Here is a 24,291-nt window from a genome sequence, read left to right as displayed (position 1 = left end):
CCCTGCTGGGTAGCAAGGACCCAGGGCAGGAATGCCATTTGAAGGTGGTCTGCAGGTGATTGATATACCAACTGCCCCGCTGCCTCTCTCCACCTTTGCCAAGGTACTCCCTAAACCTTACATATCCATCCCAAATGTGATGCCTCGCCAAATTTTTCTTGAATCTTCACCTTTCCATGCATGTTTTGTGTTTTTCCTAAGAAACAGGTGTGACCTCCTTGAGGCCTTTACCTTTGACTCTTTACTACTGTGCTTTTTTATTCCATCCCCTCTGCCTCTGCCTGGGGCGGGGGGGGGGGGGGGGTGTGGTGAGGTGCGCAGTTTAAGTCTAAGGGCTGGAAGTATGGCCTCTAACTTCAAAGCAACTAAGTTCAAACCCAACAGTGGCCACTTCTTAGCTGTAACCTTAAGCAGGTGTGATGGTTAATTTTATGTGTCCACATGACTGGGCTAGAGGATGCCCAGATAGCTGGTAAAAGGTTTCTGTGAGTGTGTGGGAGAGATTAGCATTTGCATCAGTCGGCTGACTAATGGCCCTCACCAAGATGGGCAGGCATCATCCTATTCTTTGAGGGCCTGCAGAGAACAAAAAAGACAGAGGATGGGTGATTTCACATTCTCTGACTCAGCTGGGACATCTGTCTTCTCCTGCCCTTAGATACCAGCACTCCTGGTTCTCAGATGTTCAGACTTGCACCAGGAATTAAACCACTGACCTCTGGTTGTTGGCCCTTTAGACCCGGAGTGAATTATACCACCGGCTTTCCTGATGGCAAGATCACGGGCTTTCTAGGCTTCCATGTCAGCCAGTTCAAGTGAATGAAGGAGCAAGCTATTGGTTCTTTCTCTGCAGAACCTCGACTAATAAATACAGCAAGTGATTTAATCGCCCTTCATCTCAGTGTGCTCAGCAGAGGCTGCCAAGACTTCTTAGGGCTCAGGCCCAGCATTGAGACTGCCTCTGTTATCAGGATTCTACTGGCTAAGCAAGTCAGAAGCCGGGTCCAAATTCAAGTGGAGGGAACTGCACAAGAGCGTGAGCACCAAGGGCCACAGACGAAATGTGCTATCACACCATATAAGACACTAAGCTTTAACGTCTGGCATGCAGTATGGGCTCAAAAAATGTGAGCTCTTTTTCTGATGCATTACTTTTTCTTAAATAGAGGCAACTCATTTTTACAGTGAGTCTTCATTACGTGCAAAGCATAGAGAAGGCCTAGAAATCTAGAGATTTCTAGAGCCCTCATATTTCATTACAGAAGATGCAGAGGAACCAGAGTGTGGCCCTAACCCCACAATCTGATTTCAGTATAAAGTCAGATACCCCAGTCACTATTCTTAAATGAAAAATACCCTTTCAGGGAAGTTTCCAGGTCTCAGGGGATAGGCATACATAAGGTAAGGGGCCAATGTTAACCACTCACAGCCATGCTAACATGCAAACCTGTCCCAGCATAACTAGAATCAACCACCACTTCTACAAAGGACAGAAGCAATACGTGAAAAATGGAATACACCGTATTAAAAGAATTTCAATGGTGCTTGCAGCAGATTAAGTTTGAAGAAAGAAAACAAGGCAATGAGAAAGTGGATGTGAGGGGGTAGGGTAGGAGACAGATGGAAGGTGGAGGTTACTTTAAAATCTCAAAAATGTAGGCAGAGTTTGTTGTGTTCATTGTTGTCCCCAGAACCCAGAGAAATGCCTGCACATAGACACAATTGCAGAACCACTCTGAATTGTGGGAAGTTAAAACGAATAGGTTGTAGTCGTTGAAAGGAATAACACCGGAAATGCAAAGTGAATTATTGTTTTACATACTTACTTGCCTCTTTAGACTAAACTGGAGTATGAATTTTTCACATGAATAGTTTTACCACCGTGTCCAGGTAATGTTTTCCCTTTTGGCTTTATTCTTAAAAGGCAGCTGTTTTTCATTGCCCTTTGGGAGTACCAAAATCATAGCTAAGGCTAAGTGGGAGAAAGGGAGGCTCAGGGAGGAGCCAGGAAGTGAAGCTAATTTACCAGTCTGCCACCTGTAGGCTGGTTGCAGCAGACATAAACATCAGTGCCCACAAAACAGACGACATGAAAATAATGCATATTAAATAATGCTAAAAACTGAGCAACAGATGTGTGAAAACTATATATAGTGGTCCGTTTGAATCATGGCTCCCCGGTTCCTGCCTCCAACCTCCTCTCTCTGATTTAAACACTCTGAGCTGTGGCCACACATACTGTTGTTCCTAATCAGCTCTCCAAGACTCAACCGTGGTCTGAAATAAGCTTTGAAAATTAATACCCCCATTAGGATGAAGGACCACACCTGTATCGATCAGGGTGTCTCACAGTCAGTTTTACTCAGATCCCATTTTAAAAACCATGCGTGAACTTGGGAGAACAGAGGCCATTACAAAAGAGCAACATCACGAAAAAAGCAAAGCTGGGTAGAATTGTTAAATTTCAACATTCGAGAACAAACAGCAAACGTTCATTACAAAGGCTTAGTTTGGATTTCTGGAGATGGAATTAAAACATACTGAGTTTGCAGCTTAAGCCTATAAAATGTACTCCAGCACCATAAACCAAATGTAGTTACAGATGTCAAGAGTTCTCAGAACAAGTGCTTCTCTTCACAAATGCCCTGCGTGTATTTCTTCCATTTCCGTAAGTCCATTCTTTACTAATGTAAGGAAAACACAACTTTCATCAAAAGGCTATAAAATGCCCCCCCCCCCCCAATTAACTCTTGGGGACGGACAATCACTTCCTTAAAATAGAGCTCTCCTGGTGGCTTTTTCCTGTGGAGGATTCTTAGTCACTGGCTTCTCTAATTTGGGGGTCAACAGCCTGAAAATCGGGCACCGTGGAGGTCTGAAGCTCAGAAAACACGCCCCTGGACGCCGGCTTCGGGTCGCCTGCACAGTCCCGCCGCCCCCAGAGCACTGCGTTCCAGACGCACGCGGGAAACGCGAAATCCCCAACGCCAAGTCTCTGAATGGCCGCAGGGGGACCAGCCGTTCTCCGCGCCGGGACTGACCAGCACCGGACGGGACGCGCCCAGCGCGCCGCACCCCGCCCCCCCCCGCCCCGCCCCAGGCCCCAGCTCCGGCCGCCGCGAAGGCGAGACGCGCGCAGAGTCGCAGCCCCGCACCCGGTTCGGACCCCGCCTCCCCGCTTCTGTCAGGGCCTCTTGGCTGCTGGGTCCGGCACCGAGTCCGGCCGGGGCGCGTCGCGAGTCGCGGGTCCCCAGAGCGCAGACTCCCCGAGGGCCCAGTGGAGACCCCGCGGCCGGTCGCGCGCGCGCTGCCCACCCTCACCCGGAGGAGGGCGGGCGCCCGGCTTCGGTTCCCTCCAAGAAAAGTAACTCGGGGATCAGCGCTCCAGGAAAGGGAAAGCGATGCTCCGAGAGCGGTAAGGTCCCCGGAGTTATTCAGCCCGGAGTTTTCTGAACTGCACCCCGCGCTGCAGCAGCTCGGCCCCGGGTGTTCGCGCCCCGAACTTCGAGCCCTCGGTGCCGTCCCGGGCGGGCCACAGCCTCGGGGCCCGGAGCACACCTCCCCTGCCCGGCCGAAGACACTCACCGAGAAGCCAGCCCAGAAGGGACAGGAGTGGCGGACGCGGGCCGAGGTGGTGAGCGCCAGCGCGGCGAAGCTCACCGCCACGATGAGGCATCCGAGCGCCATCTGCGTGGCCCCGAGCGCCAGCACGATGCGGGAGCGGCCCGGGCACTCGCGCAGGCGGGACAGGCTGCGGGGCAGCGCGGCGGGGCGCGGCGCGCGGGGACCGCTGGCCCGAGGCATCGCGCCGGGCGCCCGCACGCCTCGCCCCGCTCCCGCCCGGCCTCGGCGCGCGCCGCCGCCGCCGCCGCCTCTCCTCACAGAGGGTCCGAGGCAAGTTGCGCCGGGCGAGGGGACGGCCTTCCCGCGGGCCGCGGGGGCTGCGGCGGCCGCGCTCCGGGAGCGGGCCGGGCCGGGCGGGGAGCCGGGCGCCCGCTGCCCCTGCCCGTGCCCGCGCCCATGCCGCCGCCGCCGCTCCGCAGGGCCGCCCGCCCGCCGGCCGCGCCGCGCTGCGCCCTCTCCCGCCCGCTCCGCGCGTTCTCTCGCCCGAGCGCGGGCGCGAGCCGCCGCCGCTGCCGCGTGCCGGGGGCGAGCCTCCGCCGTCCCCGGGCGCGAGCCCCGCCGCCGCGCGCCTGGCTGGGACGGGGGGCCGGAGCGCGAGCCGGCAGCGGGTGGGCGCAGGTGCGGTCCCCGCGGCCGGCCTCGGCGCTCTCGCCTCCCGCGCGGGACGGGAGTGGGGACCGCAGGCGCGTCAAGGTCGAGGGCAGCAGCCTCCGCGACCGAACCCTGAGTCCGCGGGAGCCGGGCCCCGAGGGCCGGCCGGAGCCGCAGGGACCGAGCCGCGGGCCGAGCCCGGGGCCAGCCCGGGACCCGGGCTTTCCGCGGCGGCGGGGGCGGGGGGTGCAGGGGGAGACCGCACGGCCAGTCTGGGAGAGGAGAGGTGAATGCCGAGCGCGCTGCCCCAGGTGTGGCGCGCAGCAGCGCCTACCAAATGCGGAATTCCAAGATCCAAGATGCCGCTTTTCTGCAGTTCCGCAATTTCCCAAGCCATCGTCTGAGAACTGGGCCCGGGAGGACTCGGCATTTAAAACATTCCCAGTTCACAAACGGACGTCTCTTACCCACCTTTAGTTTGCAGGGCTCCTGATGCAAATGAAAAGTTTGGGCTTAAAACAAATTGCACAAAACGAATTTAAATGAACAACGTCAGTAAGGGCCTATTAAATCGTCCCTACTCCCTTTAGCCAGTATAAGGTTTTAAATTGATTGTCAGCTTCTTTGAGATGCCAAGAAAACTTGGAAGTTCTGATTGTCATAATTCGCTTTGTGGCCCTGTTGATGTGACAACTTTAAGACCGCTGGTGTTGAAAAGGATGTGTTCACGTATTAAGAGACCCAGGAGTGTTAGAAAGTCTGAAGGAATCAAGCTAAAAAGGCAAAGTTCATAGTAATAAAGGGCAATGGGAGGTCATTCCCCAGGGCATTTTTTCACAATTGTACTGTGGAACTGAAGGAGTCGCCTGCTGGACCCGAAACACTGGAGAGTCTCGCCCGGAACATCTCAGTTGCTGGTGCTTGAAATTTCACCGTTAGAGATATTGATTCCTTTGGGGCTTGACGAGGCTCTATTAAAATGCAAATTCCTCTTGAAGGGGCAATAGCTCAAGCCTTTATCAGCCAACACCTTAGCAGGAATGGGATTTATTTTCCAATTTAAAGGGATGGCCAAGGGATGAACTGGGGGTGGGGAATTCCACAGATAAAGTGGCTGACCTCAAAAAGCTGGACTGTGGCCAAACTCTGCCTTTTCCTCCAGTTTTTATCTATAACATGGCTGAGCCTCAGGCTGGCGTCATTTAGAGCACTGGAGTACAAATTCAAATTTCCTGGAGACATTCTCTATCTAGAAATTCTCAGGCAGCACTTTTTAAGGTCTTGGCACAATACCAAAACAAGATCCTTGGACTGCCAGGATGTTAGGTTCTCACTGGAGTCACCTCCCTCCTTCATCCATTTCTCCACAATAGTTTACAAGGGATTCTTAGCACCAGGCCCTCTTAGGCTCCTAAAATACATAAGTGAACAAAACAGACAAAATCCATGTCTTCTGGGTAGGAGAGAAACAGACAGTAAACAGAATAAATAAGTAAATGACAGAGTTATTGAATTATGTAATATTCCAAAATTGTTAAGCACCCACTATGTGCCAGACACTGAGGATGTAAGGATTAGCAAAAGCCACCAAGGTAAGGAATGTTCAGTCTAGTGGTTAGATTGACAGTACACAGATCATTGTTCCAAGGCCTACTGCAGCTGGGTTCAGTGTGACGGAGAATTCTACATGGTGCCAAAAACCAGATTATAAGGAGCTTTGGAAAGAGCTTTCTGACCACAATATAGAAAATGTGGTGCCTAACTAGGGTATCTGTCCTATCCGTTGGGGGTCCCCAAATATGGGGTGATGGTCAGGTGGAAGCCCTTGGCAAGGGAGGTGCCTCTCACCTGAGGCAGAACAAAAGAGATAGAAGGGAGCAGTGGACAGGACAGCTGAGGAGAGGTGGTGGGAGGGTGCTGCTTTTAAGGAGGGAAGGCAAGGAGGTAGGGCTACAAATGGAATTTTCTCTGTCTTGGTAACTGTGCCTAGTTGTAAGTAGCCCATTGGTCAGTTAAGGCCTATGGATATTTTGAGGTGAATTGCCGAATGGGCCTGTCTGTATCCAGCCAGGTGGTCACTGTGGGACCTTTCCATTACTCAAGTCTGTTTGCCTAAAAGCAACCTCTACAGAAAATGGATTGAGGGATGCCCAAGAGAATGTAGAGTTTACATGTTATTGCTGTCATCTAGGCAGGAAATGACAGTATTTTGGATTAAGGTATGGATGGTGGAGATATCTAGAACTGGATGGATTTGAGATACTTGGGAGGTATCAGTGATGAATTAAATATAGTGTGGTGCCAGTTGGCACATCATGGGGAGAGTACCGAATGTTAGAAACCTCCAGTGAATTCCCATTTATGTATTAGATGTCCTTCCAAAATATATGGAAATCAATACCTTCTATTTATAAATGACATGGAAAGAGAGCTCCAGGCGGCACAGCAGAAGATTTTGGTGTTGGTGGGTTAGGGGAGGGATCTACTTTCTCTGTGAAATGTGATTTGGGGGCAAAGGGAGAGACTGATCCAGAAATTAAAATAACTTCACCATTTTAAAAATGATTTCTGAATTGTAGAGAATTTTAAAATTCTGTTGTAATTAATGCAATAGCCAATGTTCTCTTGATAAACAATTGGAATTTGGAGATATAAACAGAGTCATTTTCATGGAAGTGAATCAGAAAGGAAGGATGGATGGAAGGAAGGAGGAAGGGAGGGAGATGGCTTAGCCCTAGCTCTGATCCTAACAACTCACTGGCCTTCTTTGCTCCTCAGTGTTTTTCTCTTACAAAAGGCTACAATAGTACATGTCCTAGTATTATGGAAGATTCTTGGAGATCCCTGAAACCAAGTATAGCAACTTTTTTTTCTCACTAGATCAGATGAGACTAACACACTGAGACCATTTCTCCTTTAAAGTATCAAAAAAAAGTATGGAGACAATGAGGAAAAACTAGGCAAAGGTTAAAGAGAAGGAATCCAGAAAGGTGTGTGCACCATCGGGGAATCTTCTGCCCTGGACACTTATACTTCTGGCTTTGACAGACAAACAGTGTTAGAAAGACAAATTTTGAGTCCAGGATCCTGAAAAATAAGGACCCAGTGCATCAGTCCCCTGCTTTGTGATAGAACCCTAGATGGCTGCACCCAGGGAGTAAAGGAATAAGCCACCCTTTGCTCTATTTGCAGATGCCCAGAAATCCCAAACCTGAATTTGACTTAAAGTAATCCTTCATTGCCTAGGCCACGAGGAGCTGGCAAAAGCAATAGCAAATTGCCTCTGGAGAATGACAATCTCACCCCAGGCCTCAAATTATTTCTACAAATAGCATCTTAAAAATTCATTTTAACTCCCTCAACATGATAAAGGGAATTTATGAAAAACCCACAGATAATACCATACTCCATGGTGAAAGACTGAAAGCTTTCCCCCAAGATCAGGAATGAGAGAAGGATGTCTACAGTCAACATTGCTACTTAACATCATACTAGAAATTCTAGCCAGAGCAATTAGATAAGAAAAGAAATAAAAGAAATAAAAATAAAAAGAAAAAATCCAAACTGGACAGGAAGAATTAAAACCATCTCTGTTTGCAGAATGATATGATCCTATATTTATAGAAAATCCCAAAGAATCCCCAAGGAAGCTACTAGCAGTAATTCAACAAAGTTGTAGGGTATAAGATCAACACACTAAAATCAGTTGTGTTTCTATGGACCAGCAATGAACAATCTAAAAGAGAATAAAGCAATTCCATTTACAATAGCATCTAAGAGAATAAAACACCTGGGAAATTTAAGGACATTCGGCTTGGATGCTGAAAAGCACAAGAAATTAATGAAAGAAATTAAAGACTTAAACAAATGGAAAGACACTGTGTTCATGGTCTTCTATAAGAAGACTTTATATTAAGATGTCAATACCCAAAGTGTTCTACAGATTCAAAGAAATCCGTATCAAAACTCCAATAGACTTTTTTTTTTGCAGAAATGGGAAAACCAATCCTCAAATTCATATGGAATTGCAACGGCCCCAAATAGCCAAACAGTCTTGAAAAAGAGGAAACAGTTGGAAAGATTCATACTTCCAGATATAAAAACTTACTACAAAGCTATAGTAATCAGTATACAGTGTGGTACAGATATACAGATAGACCATTAGAATAGTATTGAGGGTCCAGAAATAAATACATCTATCTTAGGCCAACTGAGTTTTCACAAGTTGCCAAGTCTGTTCAATGGGGAAAGAATAGTCTCTTCAACAGAGAGGGCTGAGACAACTGGATTTTCATATGCAAAAGAAAGAACTTGGACCCCAGCCTCACACTATATATAAAAATTAACTCAAAATGGATCAAAGAGCTAAATATAAGGGAAAAACCATAAAACTTTTAGCAAAAAAACCATAGGTATATATCTTCATGATTTTGGATTTGGCTGTGGAGTCTTAGATATGACACCAAAACCATGAGCAACAAAAGAAAGAATAGACAATTTGTACTTCATCAAAATTAAAAACTTTGTGCATCAAATAATGCTATCATGTAAGTAAAAAGACATGCTGTAGAACTGAAAAGAAATATTTGCAAATTATATATCTGATAAAGTTTTACTATCAAGAATACGTAAAGAACTCCTAAAACTGAAAAACAGAGAGGCAAACAACCCAGCTTAAAATGAGCAAATGATTTGAGTAGATATTTCTCCAAAGAAGATATATATGTATATAAAAGAAGATCTATAAATTGACTAGAAGCACATGAAAAGATGCTCAACATTGCTGATTAGGAAAATGCAAATGAAAACCACAATGTGATACTACTTAACATCCATTGGGATGCCTATTATAAAAATTAATTAATTAATTAAAATTAATTAAAAAACAGAAAATAGCCAAGTGTTGGAGAGAATATGGAGAGATTGGAACTCTTGTGCACTACTGGTGAGAATGTAAAATGGTGCAGCCATTATGGTACCGTATGGAAGTGCCTCAAAAAATTAAACAGAATTACCACTTAATCCAGCAATTCTACTTCTTTTTTTTTTTTAATTTTTTTTTCAACGTTTATTTATTTTTGGGACAGAGAGAGACAGAGCATGAACGGGGGAGGGGCAGAGAGAGAGGGAGACACAGAATCGGAAACTGGCTCCAGGCTCTGAGCCATCAGCCCAGAGCCTGACGCGGGGCTCGAACTCCCGGACCGCGAGATCGTGACCTGGCTGAAGTCGGACACTTAACCGACTGCGCCACCCAGGCGCCCCCAGCAATTCTACTTCTGAGTATGTATACAGAAAGATTGAAAGCAAGGATTTAAAGAGCAATATGCACTTTAATGATTATAGCAGCATTATTCACAATAGCCAAAAGGCAGAAATAACTCAAGTGTACATCAACAAATGAATGGGTAACCAATATATATATACATATATATGTATATATATGTACATATATATATGTATATATATATACATATATATATGTATATATATATACATATATATATGTATATATATATATGCCACATTTATACACACACACACACACAATGGAATATTATTCAGTCTTAAAAAGGAAGGAAATTCTGACACATGCTACAACATGGAAGATCCTTTGGGACATTATGTTGAGTGAAATAAGCCAGTCACAAAAGCACAAACACTGTATGATTCCACTTATATGAGGTACCTGGAGTAGTCATGCTCATAGAGACAGAAAGTAGAATGGTGGTTACCAGGGAGGAGAGGGGAATGGGGAATTAGTGTTTAATGGGTACAGAGTTTCAAGATGAAAAAGAGAAGATGAAAAACTTCTGGAGACAGATGGTGGCAATGGTTGCACAACAATGTGAATGTACTTAATGCCACCAAATTACACACTTAAAGATAGTTAAAATAGTAAATTTTACATTATATGTATTTTACCACAATAAGAAAAAAACACAGTAAAATACCACTTCACATCCACTAGGATGACTATAATAATAATAAAACCCCTGCAAATAACAAGTGTTGGAAAGGATGTAGAGAAATTGGAACACTTGTTCGTTGCTAGTGGGAAGGCAAAATGTGCAGGTGGAAACAGTCTGGCAGTTTCTCAAAGGTAAACATAGAATTATCACATGACCAGTAATTCCAAGTCTAGGTATAAAATTGAAAATCAGTAACTTGAACTTGTTTCCTCATATCCTCTAGTCATCACCACCAGCTCCGGAGCATATTTGTTTAGATAATTATAACTGCAGGGATGGAAGCAGTGTGTGCATCACTGGACTTTAATAGAGAATAATGCATGTATGAAAACTTTGACTTGTCTCTATTCGTTGGGTTATAAAATGTCTGGCTCATTGCTATCTAAGTATTTAACCAAGGAGGTGAAAGACTGGTACACTGAAAATTCTACAAACATTTCAGCACAGAATGTTGCTGAAAGAAATCAAAGAAAACCTAAATAAATGGAAAGGCACTGTGTTCGTGGATAAGAAGACAACATTCAGATGTCTATACCCCAAGTGTTCTACATTTAAACTAATTAAAGTACAATTTAGTGCAGGAAGGAAAGAGATCTAATTTTGACGGGACTTGAAACACTTACGATACCACATAGGTTCTGTGATGAGATTTAAATTAGATCGTGAATATATAAAAAGTATTTTGCAAACATTAAAGCACTTTATGAATTCTAGGTGACATTATTTCATTAGTAATGAGTTCCTTACAGACAGAAACACAGTTTCATTCATGCTTGCAATCCCCTAATGCACCTGGCATAGTCCTTAGCAGATAGCGGTATTCGATTACTATTTATTCAATTGAATTCTATATCCTACACTCTATGTTGAAATTGAAGTTTTTAATACTTCTGAGCTACTGACTAGAATTTTGTGAGAAGCCTCTGAGAAATGAATGATGCTGGATTAGTCAGGTAGTATAATGAGGCTAAGAAGTAAGTTCCACTTAAATTAACTCAACTAGCGCTATTAAATCAGGTTATTAGAACATATATTGTAATGATTTCATTAGAATAAGCAGTTATTCATATTCATACACACTGACTCAAACAAAATTATACATGAAAGTAATGTTTTGCCTTTAGGGAAAATGTATAAAAATTATGAGTCAAGCCACATGAAACTTAAGAATTCTCATCCATCAACCAAACAGAAAATAATGGAGTAAAATTTATCATTTGGTTTTGAAGTATGAGAGTCACCTTCAACTAGAACTCCTTGAATAGCTTTTTTTTTTTTAAGTAGGAAACAAAAGTGAAACACTTGGCTCATGGATAAATGGGAAGTCTTTGGAAAAATAAACATTAAGACTCACTAATCTTTAGTGTCAGTTATATGATTGGGCCCACTTTTCACAGCAACAGTACATTGCTAAGATGTAATTCTTCAGGGATACGTTAGCCTTTTTCATGCAACTAAGCTGTATGCTATATGCAAGTAAGTATACATCACAGCCCAGACCATCCAGCAAACCCAGCTTCTCTCTCTGCCCTCTCCAGCATGTTTCTCTAGCCTTCTACTCCACTAGGACATGGACCTTTCCTTTTTTAGCTTCTGGACATTGGTAAGCCATTCCTGCTGAGAACAGCCTACTTCATCACCTATGCAAACTTTGTCTCTCTTCTAGGTCTTTTCTCACATCTCAGAGGCAGGCCAGCAGGTAGGTAGGGCGCAAATTCAGATGTTATACTGCCTAGGTTCAGACCCTAGTTCACCACTTCCTACTGAGGATAGTAATAGTCCCTGCCTTATAAGCTCCTCATGAGGATTAAATGATTTAATTTCTCTAGGGTACTTAGAACAGCACCAGCATACAGCAAATGCTAATTGCTCATTATTTTTCTATTATTCTAACACCACAGCTATATGAAGGCACTCTTGTTAGGTTCTGCTTCTCCTGGCCCATGCAGAGCAAGTTAGGTCGGAAAAGACCAAAAAGCAGGTTAAATACACAGGTTTTGCAACCAGAGGGTAAAGACAGGTTAGGTCTCAAATTCCAAACCAAACCAAACAAAAATAGGACAGGTGAACTTTGACACCATTGGTAGACTAAGAGCAGATTAGAGATGTCCAGCCAAGGTGACTTGGTATCTGGAAGCCATCTTCCAGGCTACCATAAGAAAAAGCAAACTAAGCTATTTCCTCAAATGTAGCATAACTTTGAAGAAAGACTCCACAATGAATATTTCTTTGGATTTCCTACAATGCTCAAAATAGTGCCTTTTTAGAATAAAAGATATAGTAAATATTTTTTGTTTGATATTGATATGGCTTTCTTAAAGAATTTTTTTTTATTTTTTCTTCTGTTCCTAACTTTATCTATCTATTCTGTAAATATCTATTGAGTGATACTATGTACAAGGCATTGCCCTAAACATGTAAAGAGCAATAAGATGCTATGCCAGACATCATAACTCATATAGATTAATTCCCATCTATAATTCAACAGGCATTATGGAAATTCCTTTATTAGTTCTAGTCTTCCAATTATATAATTATTTCAATAGGCTTTTAATAAAAGGGCCAAGAAATGAAACCAGAAATCATTTAGTGATTTAAATATGGGGCCTGGGGGCCTGTGGGTAGGGCACCTGGGTGGCCTAGTGACTTAAGTGTCTGACTTTGGCTCAGGTCATGACTTCGCGGTTTGTGAGTTCTAGCATCACGTTGGGCTCCGTGCTGACAGCTCAGAGCCTGGAGCCTGCTTCAGATTCTGTGTGTGTGTGTCTCCCTGTCCCTCCCCTGCTTGCTCCCTCTCTCAAAAATAAATAAACATTAAAAAAATAAATATGGGGCTTGGGGGCAGCTGGGTAGTTTAGTTGGTTGGGTAACCAACTCTTGATTTTGGCTCAGGTCATGATCTCACAGTTTGTGAGACAGCCCCATGCTGTCAGAGCAAAGCCTGTTTGGGATTCTCTTTCCATCTCTCTCTGCCACTCCCCCCACTCACACACACACTCTTTCTCAAAATAAATAAACATGAAAGAAAGAAAGAAAGAAAGAAAGAAAGAAAGAAAGAAAGAAAGAAAGAAAAGAAAGAAAGAAAAAGAAAGAAAGAAAAAGAAAGAGAGGGAGGGAGGGAGGGAGGGAGGAAGGGAGGAAGGAAGGAAGGAAGGAAGGAAGGGAGATGAGGGTTGGTCCAAAACCACTTTCTAGGGGGGTTCCACACTTGATTATCATAAATCTCTTACCTGGCATGGATGTGGAAGTCCCTTTCCTACTCTTTTCTCATAGGGATGAAGAAGAATTAAATTCTTAAGGAGGATATTCTAAAAAAAGAGAGAGTAAGGAACACAGTAACATCCCTATAGACAATAAAAACATACCAGACATATGTAACTACAAAATAGATCAAAATTGTAACATACTGTTTGAAAACAAGGTAATAGACATACTGTTTGAAAACAAGGTAATAGACATTTAAAAACAATGCAAGAAAAACAATAAAAATTGTAAAATATAGAAAAGAAGGAACAGAACTCAGAAAAGATGGAAATAAAAAGAAAACTCTACTTGATAAGACCATCTACAAAAAAACTTAAAGGTTTATATCATACTTAATGGTGAAAGGCTGAGTGCTTTCCCTCCAAGATCAGGACTATAAAGCAAGGATATCCATTCTCACTTTATTTAACATGTTTGAAGAAAGTCATGGCCACTACAATATGGCAAGAAAAAGAAATAAAAGACAGACAAATTGGAAAGGAATCAATAAAAGTGTCCCTATTTGCAGATATTAATGATTGCCAATGTAGAAAATCCCAAAGAATCTACTCAAAAAAAATTTTTAGCAACTTCAGCAAGTCCACAGGATGCAATATCAACACACAAAATTCAACTGAATTTCTGTAACTAGTAATAAACACATAGGAACTGAAATTAAAAACAGATTGCCCAATACCATATACAATCACTCCAAAGAAAATTATGTACTTAGGTAAACATTTAACAAAAAAAGGTAAAGGATCTAAAACTAATACAACACTGTATATTAATTATACTTTAAAAAAAGGTAAAAAATCTGTATGCTGAAAATTACAAAATGATGATTGTATAAATTAGAGTTCTCCAGAGAAACAGAATAAGATGTATACACAGATGGTGAGAGAGAGAGCGCGAGAAAGAGAATTTTAAGAAATTGGCTCACACAATTGTGGAGGCTTGGTAAGTCCAACGTCTGTAGGATAGGCCAGCAGGCTGGAGACCTGAGGAAAAATTGTAATTCAAATCCAAAGCCTGTCAGCTGGCAGAATTCCTTCTTGCTCTGGAAATTCAGTCTTTGTTCTAGCAAGACTTTCAAATGATTGAATGAAGCCCACCCACGTTATGGAGGGTAATCTGATTAACTCAAAGTCCACTACTTTAAATGTTAATATCATTCATTTCTGGGCTCTCTGTTCTATTCCAATGATCTATGTGTCTGTTTTTGCACCAGTACCATACTGTTTTGACTACTATAACTTTGTGGTATATCTTGAAATCTAGAATTGTGATAACTCCAGCTTTTTTCTTTTTCAAGATTGCTTTGGCTATTCAGGGCCTTTTGTGATTCCATACACATTTTAGGATATTTGTTCTAGTTCTGTGAAGAATGTAGTTGGTATTTTGATAGGGATTGCATTGAATCTGTAGATTGCTTTGGGTAATAGATGTTTTAACAATATCAGTTCTTCCATCCATGAGCAGGGAATATCTCTCCACTTGTTTGTATCATCTTCAATTTCTTTCAATCAGTGTTTTATACTTTTCAGAGTACATGCCTTTCACCTCCTTGGTTAAATTTAATTTAATAATTTGGATAATTTTTATTCTTTTTGGTGCAATTTTAAATGGGATTGTTTTCTTAATTTCTCATTCTGCTACTTCATTATGGACTATTACTTAGCCATAAAAGAGCGTGAGACCTTGCCATCTGCAGCAACATGGATGGATCTAGAAGGTATTATGCTAAGTGAAATAAGTCAGAGAAAGACAAATGTTGTATGATTGCACTTATATGTAGAACCTAAAAAACAAAACAAATAAATAAGCAAGCAAACAAAAAAACAGAAACAGACCCATAAATACAGAGAACAAACTGATGGCTGCCAGAGGGAAGAGATGTGAGGAGATGGGAAGACTGAGTGAAGGGGAGAGGGAGATACCTCATTCTAGGTATAGAATGAATAAGTCACAGGAATGAAAGGTACAGCGTTTTAAAAATGTTAATATTATTCAAAACAACACCTTCAAAGAAACATCCAAAATATTTTTTGACCAAATATCTGGACACCATGACCCAGCCAAGTTGACACATCAAATTAACTATCACAGTGATGAAGTCAAAAGAGACCTGAACAGGGGTGCCTGGGTGACTCAGTCGGTTGAGCATCCAACTTCAGCTTGGGTAATGATTTCACGGTTTGTGGGTTCAAGCCCCACATCGGACTCTGGGCTGACAGCTCAGAGCCTGGAGCCTGCTTCGGATTCTGTGTCTCCCTATGTCTCTGCCCCTCCCCTGCTAATGCTCTGTCTGTCTGTCTGTCTCTGTCTGTCTCTCTCTCTCAAAAATAAACATTAAAAACAATTTTTTTTTAAAGAGACCTGAAAAAATGGAGAGGCATACTGTGTTCACAGACTGGATGACTCAACATAGTAAAGATGTCAATTCTTCCTAAATTTCTCTATCATTTTAATGAAATTCCTATCAAACTCCCAGCGAACCTTTTTTAGACATAAACAAACTTATTTTTAGATTTATGTGAAAAGGCACAGGCCCTGGAATAGCTAACCAATCTTGAAAAAGAAAATTGAACTGGAAGGGATCACTCTGCTCAATACTGAAACTTATTATACATCTATACTAATCAAGATATTGTAGTTTTGGCAGAGAGATATATACATAGATCAGTGGAACTAAATAGAGAACTCAGAATAAAACCCAGAAATATATGCAACTGGTTTTTGAGAAAGACATACAAGCAATTCAATGCAGAAGGAAGGACAGCCTTTCCAATACATGATATTGGAGCAATTGGACATCTATAAGCAACAACAACAACAAAAAATGAACTTCAACTTTAGGCAAGAACTGAGTAAAAATTCATTATGGACTTAAATGTAAAACAGAGAGAGAAGAAAGGACTTCATAAATTGAGGCTAACTAAAAGTACAAAAGTGTGGGGCGCCTGGGTGGCTCGGTCGCTTGAGCGTCTATAGTTTTCAGCTTGTAGATTTTTCACCTCTTTGGTTAGATTTATTCCTAGGTATTTTATGGGTTTTGGTGCAACTGTAATTGGGATTGATTCCTTGATTTCTCTTTCTGTCGCTTCATTGTTGGTGTATAGGGATGCAACCGATTTCTGTGCATTGATTTTATATCCTGCAACTTTCTGAATTCATGAATCAATTCTAGCAGTTTTTGGTGGAATATTTTGGGTTTTCCATATAGAGTATCATGTCATCTGCAAAGAGTGCAAGTTTGACCTCCTCCTGGCCGATTTGGATGCTTTTTATTTCTTTGGGTTGTCTGATTGCAGAGGCTAAGACTTCCAATACTATGTTGAATAACAGTGGTGAGAGTGGACATCCCTGTCTTGTTCCTGACCTTAGGGGGAAAGCTCTCAGTTTTCCCCATTGAGGATGATGTTAGTGTTGGGTCTTTCCTATATGGCTTTTATGATCTTGGGGTATGATTGTTCTATCCCTACTTTCTTGAGGATTTTTATCAAGAAAGGATGCTGTTTTGTCAAAGGTTTCTCTGCATCTATTGAGAGGATCATATGGTTCTTGTCCTTTCTTTTATTGATGTGATGAATCACACTGATAGTTTTCCAGATATTGAACCAGCCCTGCATCCCAGGTATAAATCGCACTTGATCATGGTGAATAATTTTTTTAATGTATTGTTGGATCCAGTTGGCTAATATCTTGTTGACAATTTTTGCATCCATGTTCATCAGGGAAATTGGTCTATAGTTCTCCTTCTTAGTGGGGTTTTTGTCTGGTTTTGGAATAAAGGTAATGCTGGCTTCACAGAAAGAGTTGGGAAGTTTTCCTTCCATTTCTATTTTTTTGGAACAGCTTCAAGAGAATAGGTGTTAACTCTTCCTTAAATGTTTGGTAGAATTCCCCTGGAAAGCCATCTGGCCCTGGACTCTTGTTTTGGGGGAGATTTTTGATTACTAATTCAATTTCTTTACTGGTTATGGGTCTGTTCAAATTTTCTATTTCTTCTTGTGTCGGTTTTGGTAGCATATATGTTTCTAGGAATTTGTCCATTTCTTCCACATTGTCCATTTTATTGGTGTATAATTGCTCATAATATTCTCTTATTATTGTTTTCATTTCTGCTGTGTTGGTTGTGATCTCTCCTCTTTCATTCTTGATTTTATTTATTTGGTCCCTTTCCTTTTTCTTTTTGATAAAACTGGCTACTGGTTTATCAATTTTGTTAATTCTTTCAAAGAACCAGCTTCTGGTTTCATTGATCTGTTCTATTGTTTTTTTGGTTTCTATACATTAATTTCTGCTCTAATCTTTATTATTTCCTGTCTTCTGCTGGTTTTGAGTTTTATTTGCCATTCTTTTTCCAGCTCTTTAAGGTGTAAGGTTAGGTTGTGTATCTGAGATCTCTCTTCCTTCTTTAGGAAGGCCTGGATTCCTATATACTTTCTTCTTATGACCACCTTTGCTGCATCACAGAGGTTTTTGGTTGTGGTATTATCATTTTCATTGGTTTCCATGTACTTTTTAAATTTTCTCTTTAACTTCTTGGTTAGTCCATTCATTCTTAGTAGGATGTTCTTTAGTCTCCAAGTATTTGTTACCTTTCCAAATTTTTTCTTGTGGTTGATTTTGAGTTTCATACTATTGTGGTCTGAAAATATGCACAGTATGATCTCGTTCTTCTTGTACTTGTTGAGGCTGATTCGTGTCCCAGTATGTGGTCTGTTCTGGAGAATGTTCCATGTGTACTGGAGAAGAATGTATATTCTGCTGCTTTAGGATGAAATGTTCCGAATATATCTGTTAAGTCCATCTGGTCCAGTGTGTCATTCCAAGCCATTGTTTCTTGCTGATTTTCTGATTAGATGATCTGTCCATTTCTATAAGTGAGGTGTTGAAGTTCTTATTAGATGATCTGTCCATTGTTGTAAGTGGGGTATTATTATCAATGAGTTTCTTTATGTTTGTGATTAATTGATTTATATATTTGGGTTCCTCCACATTTGGAGCATATATGTTTACAATTTTTAGGTCTTCTTGGTGGATAAACCCCTTAATTATGATATAATGCCCTTCTGCATCTCTTGTTACAGTCTTTATTTTAAATCTAGTTTGTCTGATATAACTATGGCTACTCCAGCTTTCTTTTGGTGACCATTAGCATGATAGATGGTTCTCCATCCCCTTACTTGCAATCTGCAGGTGTCTTTAGGTCTAAAATGGGTCTCTTGTAAAGAGCATATAGATGGATCCTATCTTCTTATCCATTCTTGTTACCCTATGTCTTTTGATTATAGCATTTAGTCCACTGACACTTGGAGTGAGTACTGAAAGATATGAATTTATTGCCATTATGTTGCTTGTAGAGTTGGAGTTTCTGGTGGTGTTCTCTGGTCCTTTCTAGTCTTTGTTGCTTTTGGTGTGTATGTATGTATGTATGTATTTTCATCTTTTCTCCCCTCAAAGAGTCCCCCTTAAAATTTCTTGTAGGGCTGGTTTACTGGTCACAAGCTCCTTTAATTTTTGTTTGTCTGGGAAACTTTTACTCTCTCCTTCTATTTTGAATGACAGCCTTACTGGATAAAGAATTCTTGGCTGCATATTTTTCTGATTCAGCACATTGAATATATCCTGCCACTCCTTTCTGGCCTGCCAAGTTTCTGTGGACAGGTCTGCTGCAAACCTGATCTGTCTTCCCTTGTAGGTTAAGGACTTTTTTTCCCTTGCTGCTTTCATGATTCTCTCCCTGCCTGTGTATTTTGTGAGTTTGAATATGATATGCCTTGTTGATGGTCAGTTTTTGTTGAATCTAATGGGAGTCCTCTGTGCTTCCTGGACTTTGATGTCTGTGTCTTTCCCCAGGCTAGGAAAGTTTTCTGCTATGACTTGCTCACATAACCCTTCTACCCATTTTCTCTCTCTTCATCTTCTGGGACCCCTATGATTCTGATGTTGTTCCTTTTTAAAGAGTCACTGATTTCTCTAATTCTTAAATCATGCTCTTTTGCCTTAGTCTCTCTCTTTTTTCTGCTTCATTATTCTCCATAAGTTTGTCCTCTATATCGCTGATTCTCTGCTCTGCCTCATCCATCCTTGCCGTCATGGCATTCATTTGAGATTGCAGCTCAGTTATAGTATTTTGTATTTCACCCTGACTAGCTTTTACTTCTTCTATCTCTGCAGAAGGGGATTCTAATCTATTTTCAACTCCAGCTAGTATTCTTATTATCGTGATTCTAAATTCTGGTTCAGACATCTTGCTTGTATCTGATGTATCTGTATATGTTGGTTAAGTCCCTGGCTGTCGTTTCTTCCTGCTCTTTCTTTTGGGGTGAATTCCTTCATTTCATCTTTTGAAGGGAGAAAAGGAGTTAAAAGGTAAAAAAAAATTAAAATTAAAAAATTTTTAAATTAAAAAATTTTAAATTAAAAAATGAAAAACAACACACACACACGAAATCAAATAAGTTATGCTAGATCCTAGGTGTGTTTTGTTCTGGGTGTTGAAAGGGGCTTGATAGATTAGAGAAAAAAGGGGAAAGATAAAAAGGAAATTGTTTGAAAGTTTGAAAAAAATGAATACACTGAAATAGAATAAAATGAAATGATGGAAGTAGAAAAGAATTTGAAAAGGTTTACACAAAAGTAAAAAATACAGTAGAAAAAATTAAATAAAATTTTTTTAATAAAATTTGAAAAATATTTTTTCTCTTTCTGTGTTCAAGAAAAAGAAAAGAAATGAAAGAGGAAAAAAAAAAGAAAATTGAATAGATGGACCAGCGAACAGACTGAAATACAATTGAAATCACCTCATTTTCCTCTAAAAGTCACACTATGAAGTGCTTTATAGTCTGTAAACTAAGCAGTCAGTGAGACTCACATTCCTGAAGGTAGGCCCCATTGGGCAGGGCTTTGTGTAATTGCTCCTTATCCACTAGATGGCGCTGCTTAGCCAACTGGGGTGGATTGTTGTGGCGCTTGTAGGTGTGTATGCGCATGCACAGGAGCAGTGAAAATGGTGTCACCCAGCTACCCCATCTTTAGTATCAGAATTCTGTTTTCTCCCCAATCAGCAATCGTGCACCTGTCCTTTATCTTCAGTTTCTGTCCACTCCCTGCTTTTACATGGTCTGTGACCAAGCCCCAGACAGCACCTCACTCCTGAGTTTTATCTCAGATGCGACTGTTTTTCCCAACCCCTTATTTCTGAGGGACTGCAGCTTTGACCCATTCTGCCCCTCTATGGGAGGGTTTCACTGATCAACGGCCATGTGCCAGCCGCACGCAGGAACGTTCACAGGACTGTGCTGCTGCCAATGCCCAGAAACTGCGGCTGGGTGCCAGTCCACCCCAGAAAAAGTTCACAAGATCGTGTAGCAGCAGAGCTTCAGGGATTATGGCAAATCACAACATGCATCCAGCACCAGGCTTTGTCCCCACAACCTTGTCCCAGCATCAGCGGTGGTTGTCTTCCAGAGACCACTGGGACCTCTGCTGATGGGAGAGCCACACAGCCTCTACCAGATGTCCTCCCAGCAGGAGAACCGCCTCTCCCTGTGTAACCCGAAGAGCCCCGGACTTCACTCTGCTCCTGGGGATTTGCCCTTCTCACCAGAGCACCGCCAGGTATCAATCTGCAGAGTTTCAGACTCTGCACTCCCCCTGTTTATAGAGTCTTCATGGAATTTAAACCCTCTCCTTTCTCTATCTCCCTTTTTAGTTCAGTCCCTGCAGCTGTTTCCACTTTTCCACTTTATCTCTCCAGCTGCTTTGTGTGTGTGGGAGGGGGCTTTTCCCATATTGTTCCTCCCCCATCTCCGTCCTCTTTCAGCACATGAGAAACAGCTCCCCGCCCTCTGCGGCTTCTCTCTCCCCTAGTTCACCTCTCCATGCTGTGTACCTGCTGAGTTCTGTGGTTCAGGTTGTGCAGATTGTTGTGTTAATCCTCAAATTAGTTTTCTAGGTGTGCAAGATAGTTTAGTGTTGATCTGGCGTATTTCATGGACACAAGACCCAAAAAAATTTTCCATGCTGTTCTGCCATCTTGGCTCCTCCTCCTGACTTTACTTTTTAAACAACAAAATATCTTCCCAGAAAATTACTGTCCTGATCTCCACAGACCCAAAGGGAGAATCCCCTCCCCTTCCTTGCTCACCCTGGCGGCCCAAGAGGAGAGAACACAATGGTGACTTCCTCCTGGATGAAGGTGAAAGACTGCTCACAGGACTCTATATGAAACACAGTGATCCAATGAAGATTCCCAGGCATCTAGAGTGATTCCGCTGCCGTCTGGGGTCCATCTGGCCCTGCTCGGTCCTGGCCCCACTATGCCCGTTACTCCTGGCACCCAGCTCCACTTCCCGAAATATTTTTAAGATAACCAAAAAAAAGAAAATGTCACCCAAGGATTTCATATCTAGTAAAACTGAATTCAAGTATAAAGGTAACAAATAAACTGTCATCAGTTTAAGAACTGCAAGAACTTGGGGAATAGCACTTCCATGAACCCCTTCTGAAGAATCTTATTAATTCGTGAACTTCAAACAACCAAAATAACTGGAGAGACATTAATATAAATACAGGTGGAACACATTAAATACATAGTTCCTTTTAGAACTAAGACTAAATGAGAACCGTTATCTCATACAATATATAAAACTTAACTCAGAAATGCATTAAAGAGGCACTTTGCGTTCCCACCAACAGTGCATGAGGGTTCCTTTTTTCCCCATGCTTTGCCAATACTTGTGGAAAACAGTATGGAAGTTCCTCAAAAAATGAAAAATAGATCTACCCTATGGCTCAGTCATCACACTAATGGGTATTACCTGCACTCCTATATCTATTGAAGCATTATTTCATTATTTACAATAGCCAAATTATGGAAGCAACCCAAGTGCCCATCGATAGACAAATGGATAAAGGAGAAGTGGTATATATATATGTTATATAATGGAATATTACTCAGCCATAAAAAGGAATGAAATCTTGCCATTTACAGCAGATGGAGCTAGAGAGTATAATGCTAAGAAAAATCAGTCAGAGAAAGACAAATACCATATGATTTCACTCACTCTTATATGGGACTTAAGACAAAAAACAAAGAGAAAAAAGAGACAAACCTGGGGCGCCTGGGTGGCTCAGTTGGTTGAGCAACCGACTTCAGCTCAGGTCATGATCTCGCAGTCTGTGAGTTCGAGCCTCGTGTCGGGCTCTGTGCTGACAGCTCAGAGCCTGGAGCCTGCTTCTGATTCTGTGTCTCCCTCTCTCTATGCCCCTCCCCCGCTCATGCTCTGTCTCCCTCTGTCTCAGAAATAAATAAAAACAGTAAAAAAATTTTTTTAAAAAGAGACAAACCAAGAAACAGACTCTTAACTATACCAAACAGATGGTTACCAGAGGGGAGGTGGGGGTGTGTGTGAAACAGGTGAAGGGTATTAAGGAGGGCACTTGATGAGCACTGAGTAATAAGTAATATATGGAATTGTTGAATCACTATATTGTACACCTGAAACTAATACAACACTATGTTAAAAAGTAAAAATGAAAAATAAAGTTCTTTAGATATGAAAAAATGCATCAAAAGCCTAAATATAAGAACTAAAACTGAAACACTTTGAAGAAAATATAGCTATACATCTACATGACCTTGAATGAGGCCACCTATTGGTGGCTCAGTCAGTTGAGCATCCAGCTTCGTTTCAAGTCATGATCTCAGGGTTCATGGGTTTGAGCCTGGCATTGGGCCCTGTGCTGACAGCTCAGAACCTGGAGTCTGCTTCAGATTCTGTGTCTCCCTCTCTCTGCCCCTCCCCTGTTGGTGATCTGTCTCTCCCTGTCTCTCAAAAATAAACGTTAAAAAAATAAAAATAAAGCACAAGCACCAAAGAAAGAATAGACATGTTGGACTTTATCAAAATTACAAATTGTTCCAAAGACAGATCAAGAAAATGAAAAGGCAATCCACAGAAAGAGGAAATGTATTTATAAATCATGTATCTGATAGAATCTAGAATCCAGAACACACGTATGTTTTTTTTTTTCTTTTTTTTTTTTTTAATTTTTTTTTTCAACGTTTATTTATTTTTGGGACAGAGAGAGACAGAGCATGGACGGGGGAGGGGCAGAGAGAGAGGGAGACACAGAATGGGAAACAGGCTCCAGGCTCTGAGCCATCAGCCCAGAGCCCGACGCGGGGCTCGAACTCACGGACCGCGAGATCGTGACCTGGCTGAAGTCGGACGCTTAACCGACTGCGCCAGCCAGGCGCCCCAGAACACATGTATGTTTTTAAAACTCCTGCACCTCAACAATAACAAAACAATCCAATTAAAAAAATGAGCAAAGGATCTGAACTGACATATCTCCAAAGAACATAGAGAAATGGCCAATAAATGTATAAAAAGATGTTCAATATCATTAGTAGTTAGAGAAATGCAAATCAAAACCACAATGAGAAACCAGTTTATAGCCACTAAAAAGGTTTTACCAAACTGGCGGACAATAACAACTCTTGGCAAGGATATGGAGAAAATGGAAATGTCATCTTTGCAGGTGGAAATTTAAATGGTACAGCCACTCTAGAAAAAACACTTGCCAGTTGTTCAACATGTTCACCTTGAAGTTACCATATATCTCAGCAATTCCATTCATATGTATATACTCAAGAGAAACTGAAAACATATTTTTTACATAAAAACTTGTACATGAACATTGATAACAGTGTTGTTATTCACAGTAACCAAAAAATGGTAACAACCTAAAAATCGCCAACTGATGACTGGACAAGCAAAATATGGTATATCCAAACAATGAAATCGTTTTCAGGCATAAGAAGGAATATAGTGCTGATAAGTGC

At 41.7% G+C, this 24,291-nt stretch overlaps 1 protein-coding gene across 2 annotated transcripts in view; it reads right to left on the bottom strand.

The window, feature by feature from the left end:
- The window catches only part of FAM189A1 (family with sequence similarity 189 member A1), a 461,340-nt gene extending 457,536 nt beyond the window's left edge, over window positions 1-3,804 (bottom strand). For both annotated transcript variants that reach the window (XM_043554845.1, XM_043554846.1), the window contains exon 1: window positions 3,586-3,804. In XM_043554845.1, coding sequence (XP_043410780.1) covers window positions 3,586-3,804 — 219 coding nt within the window. The remainder of the gene's footprint in view (window positions 1-3,585) is intronic.
- Between the last annotated feature and the right edge of the window lie 20,487 nt (window positions 3,805-24,291).

This window comes from Prionailurus bengalensis, chromosome B3, assembly GCF_016509475.1.
Source record: "Prionailurus bengalensis isolate Pbe53 chromosome B3, Fcat_Pben_1.1_paternal_pri, whole genome shotgun sequence".
Classification (NCBI taxonomy): domain Eukaryota; kingdom Metazoa; phylum Chordata; class Mammalia; order Carnivora; family Felidae; genus Prionailurus; species Prionailurus bengalensis.
The sequence above is the reverse complement of the archived record's forward strand: the minus strand, read 5'-3'. Positions and strand labels throughout refer to the sequence as shown.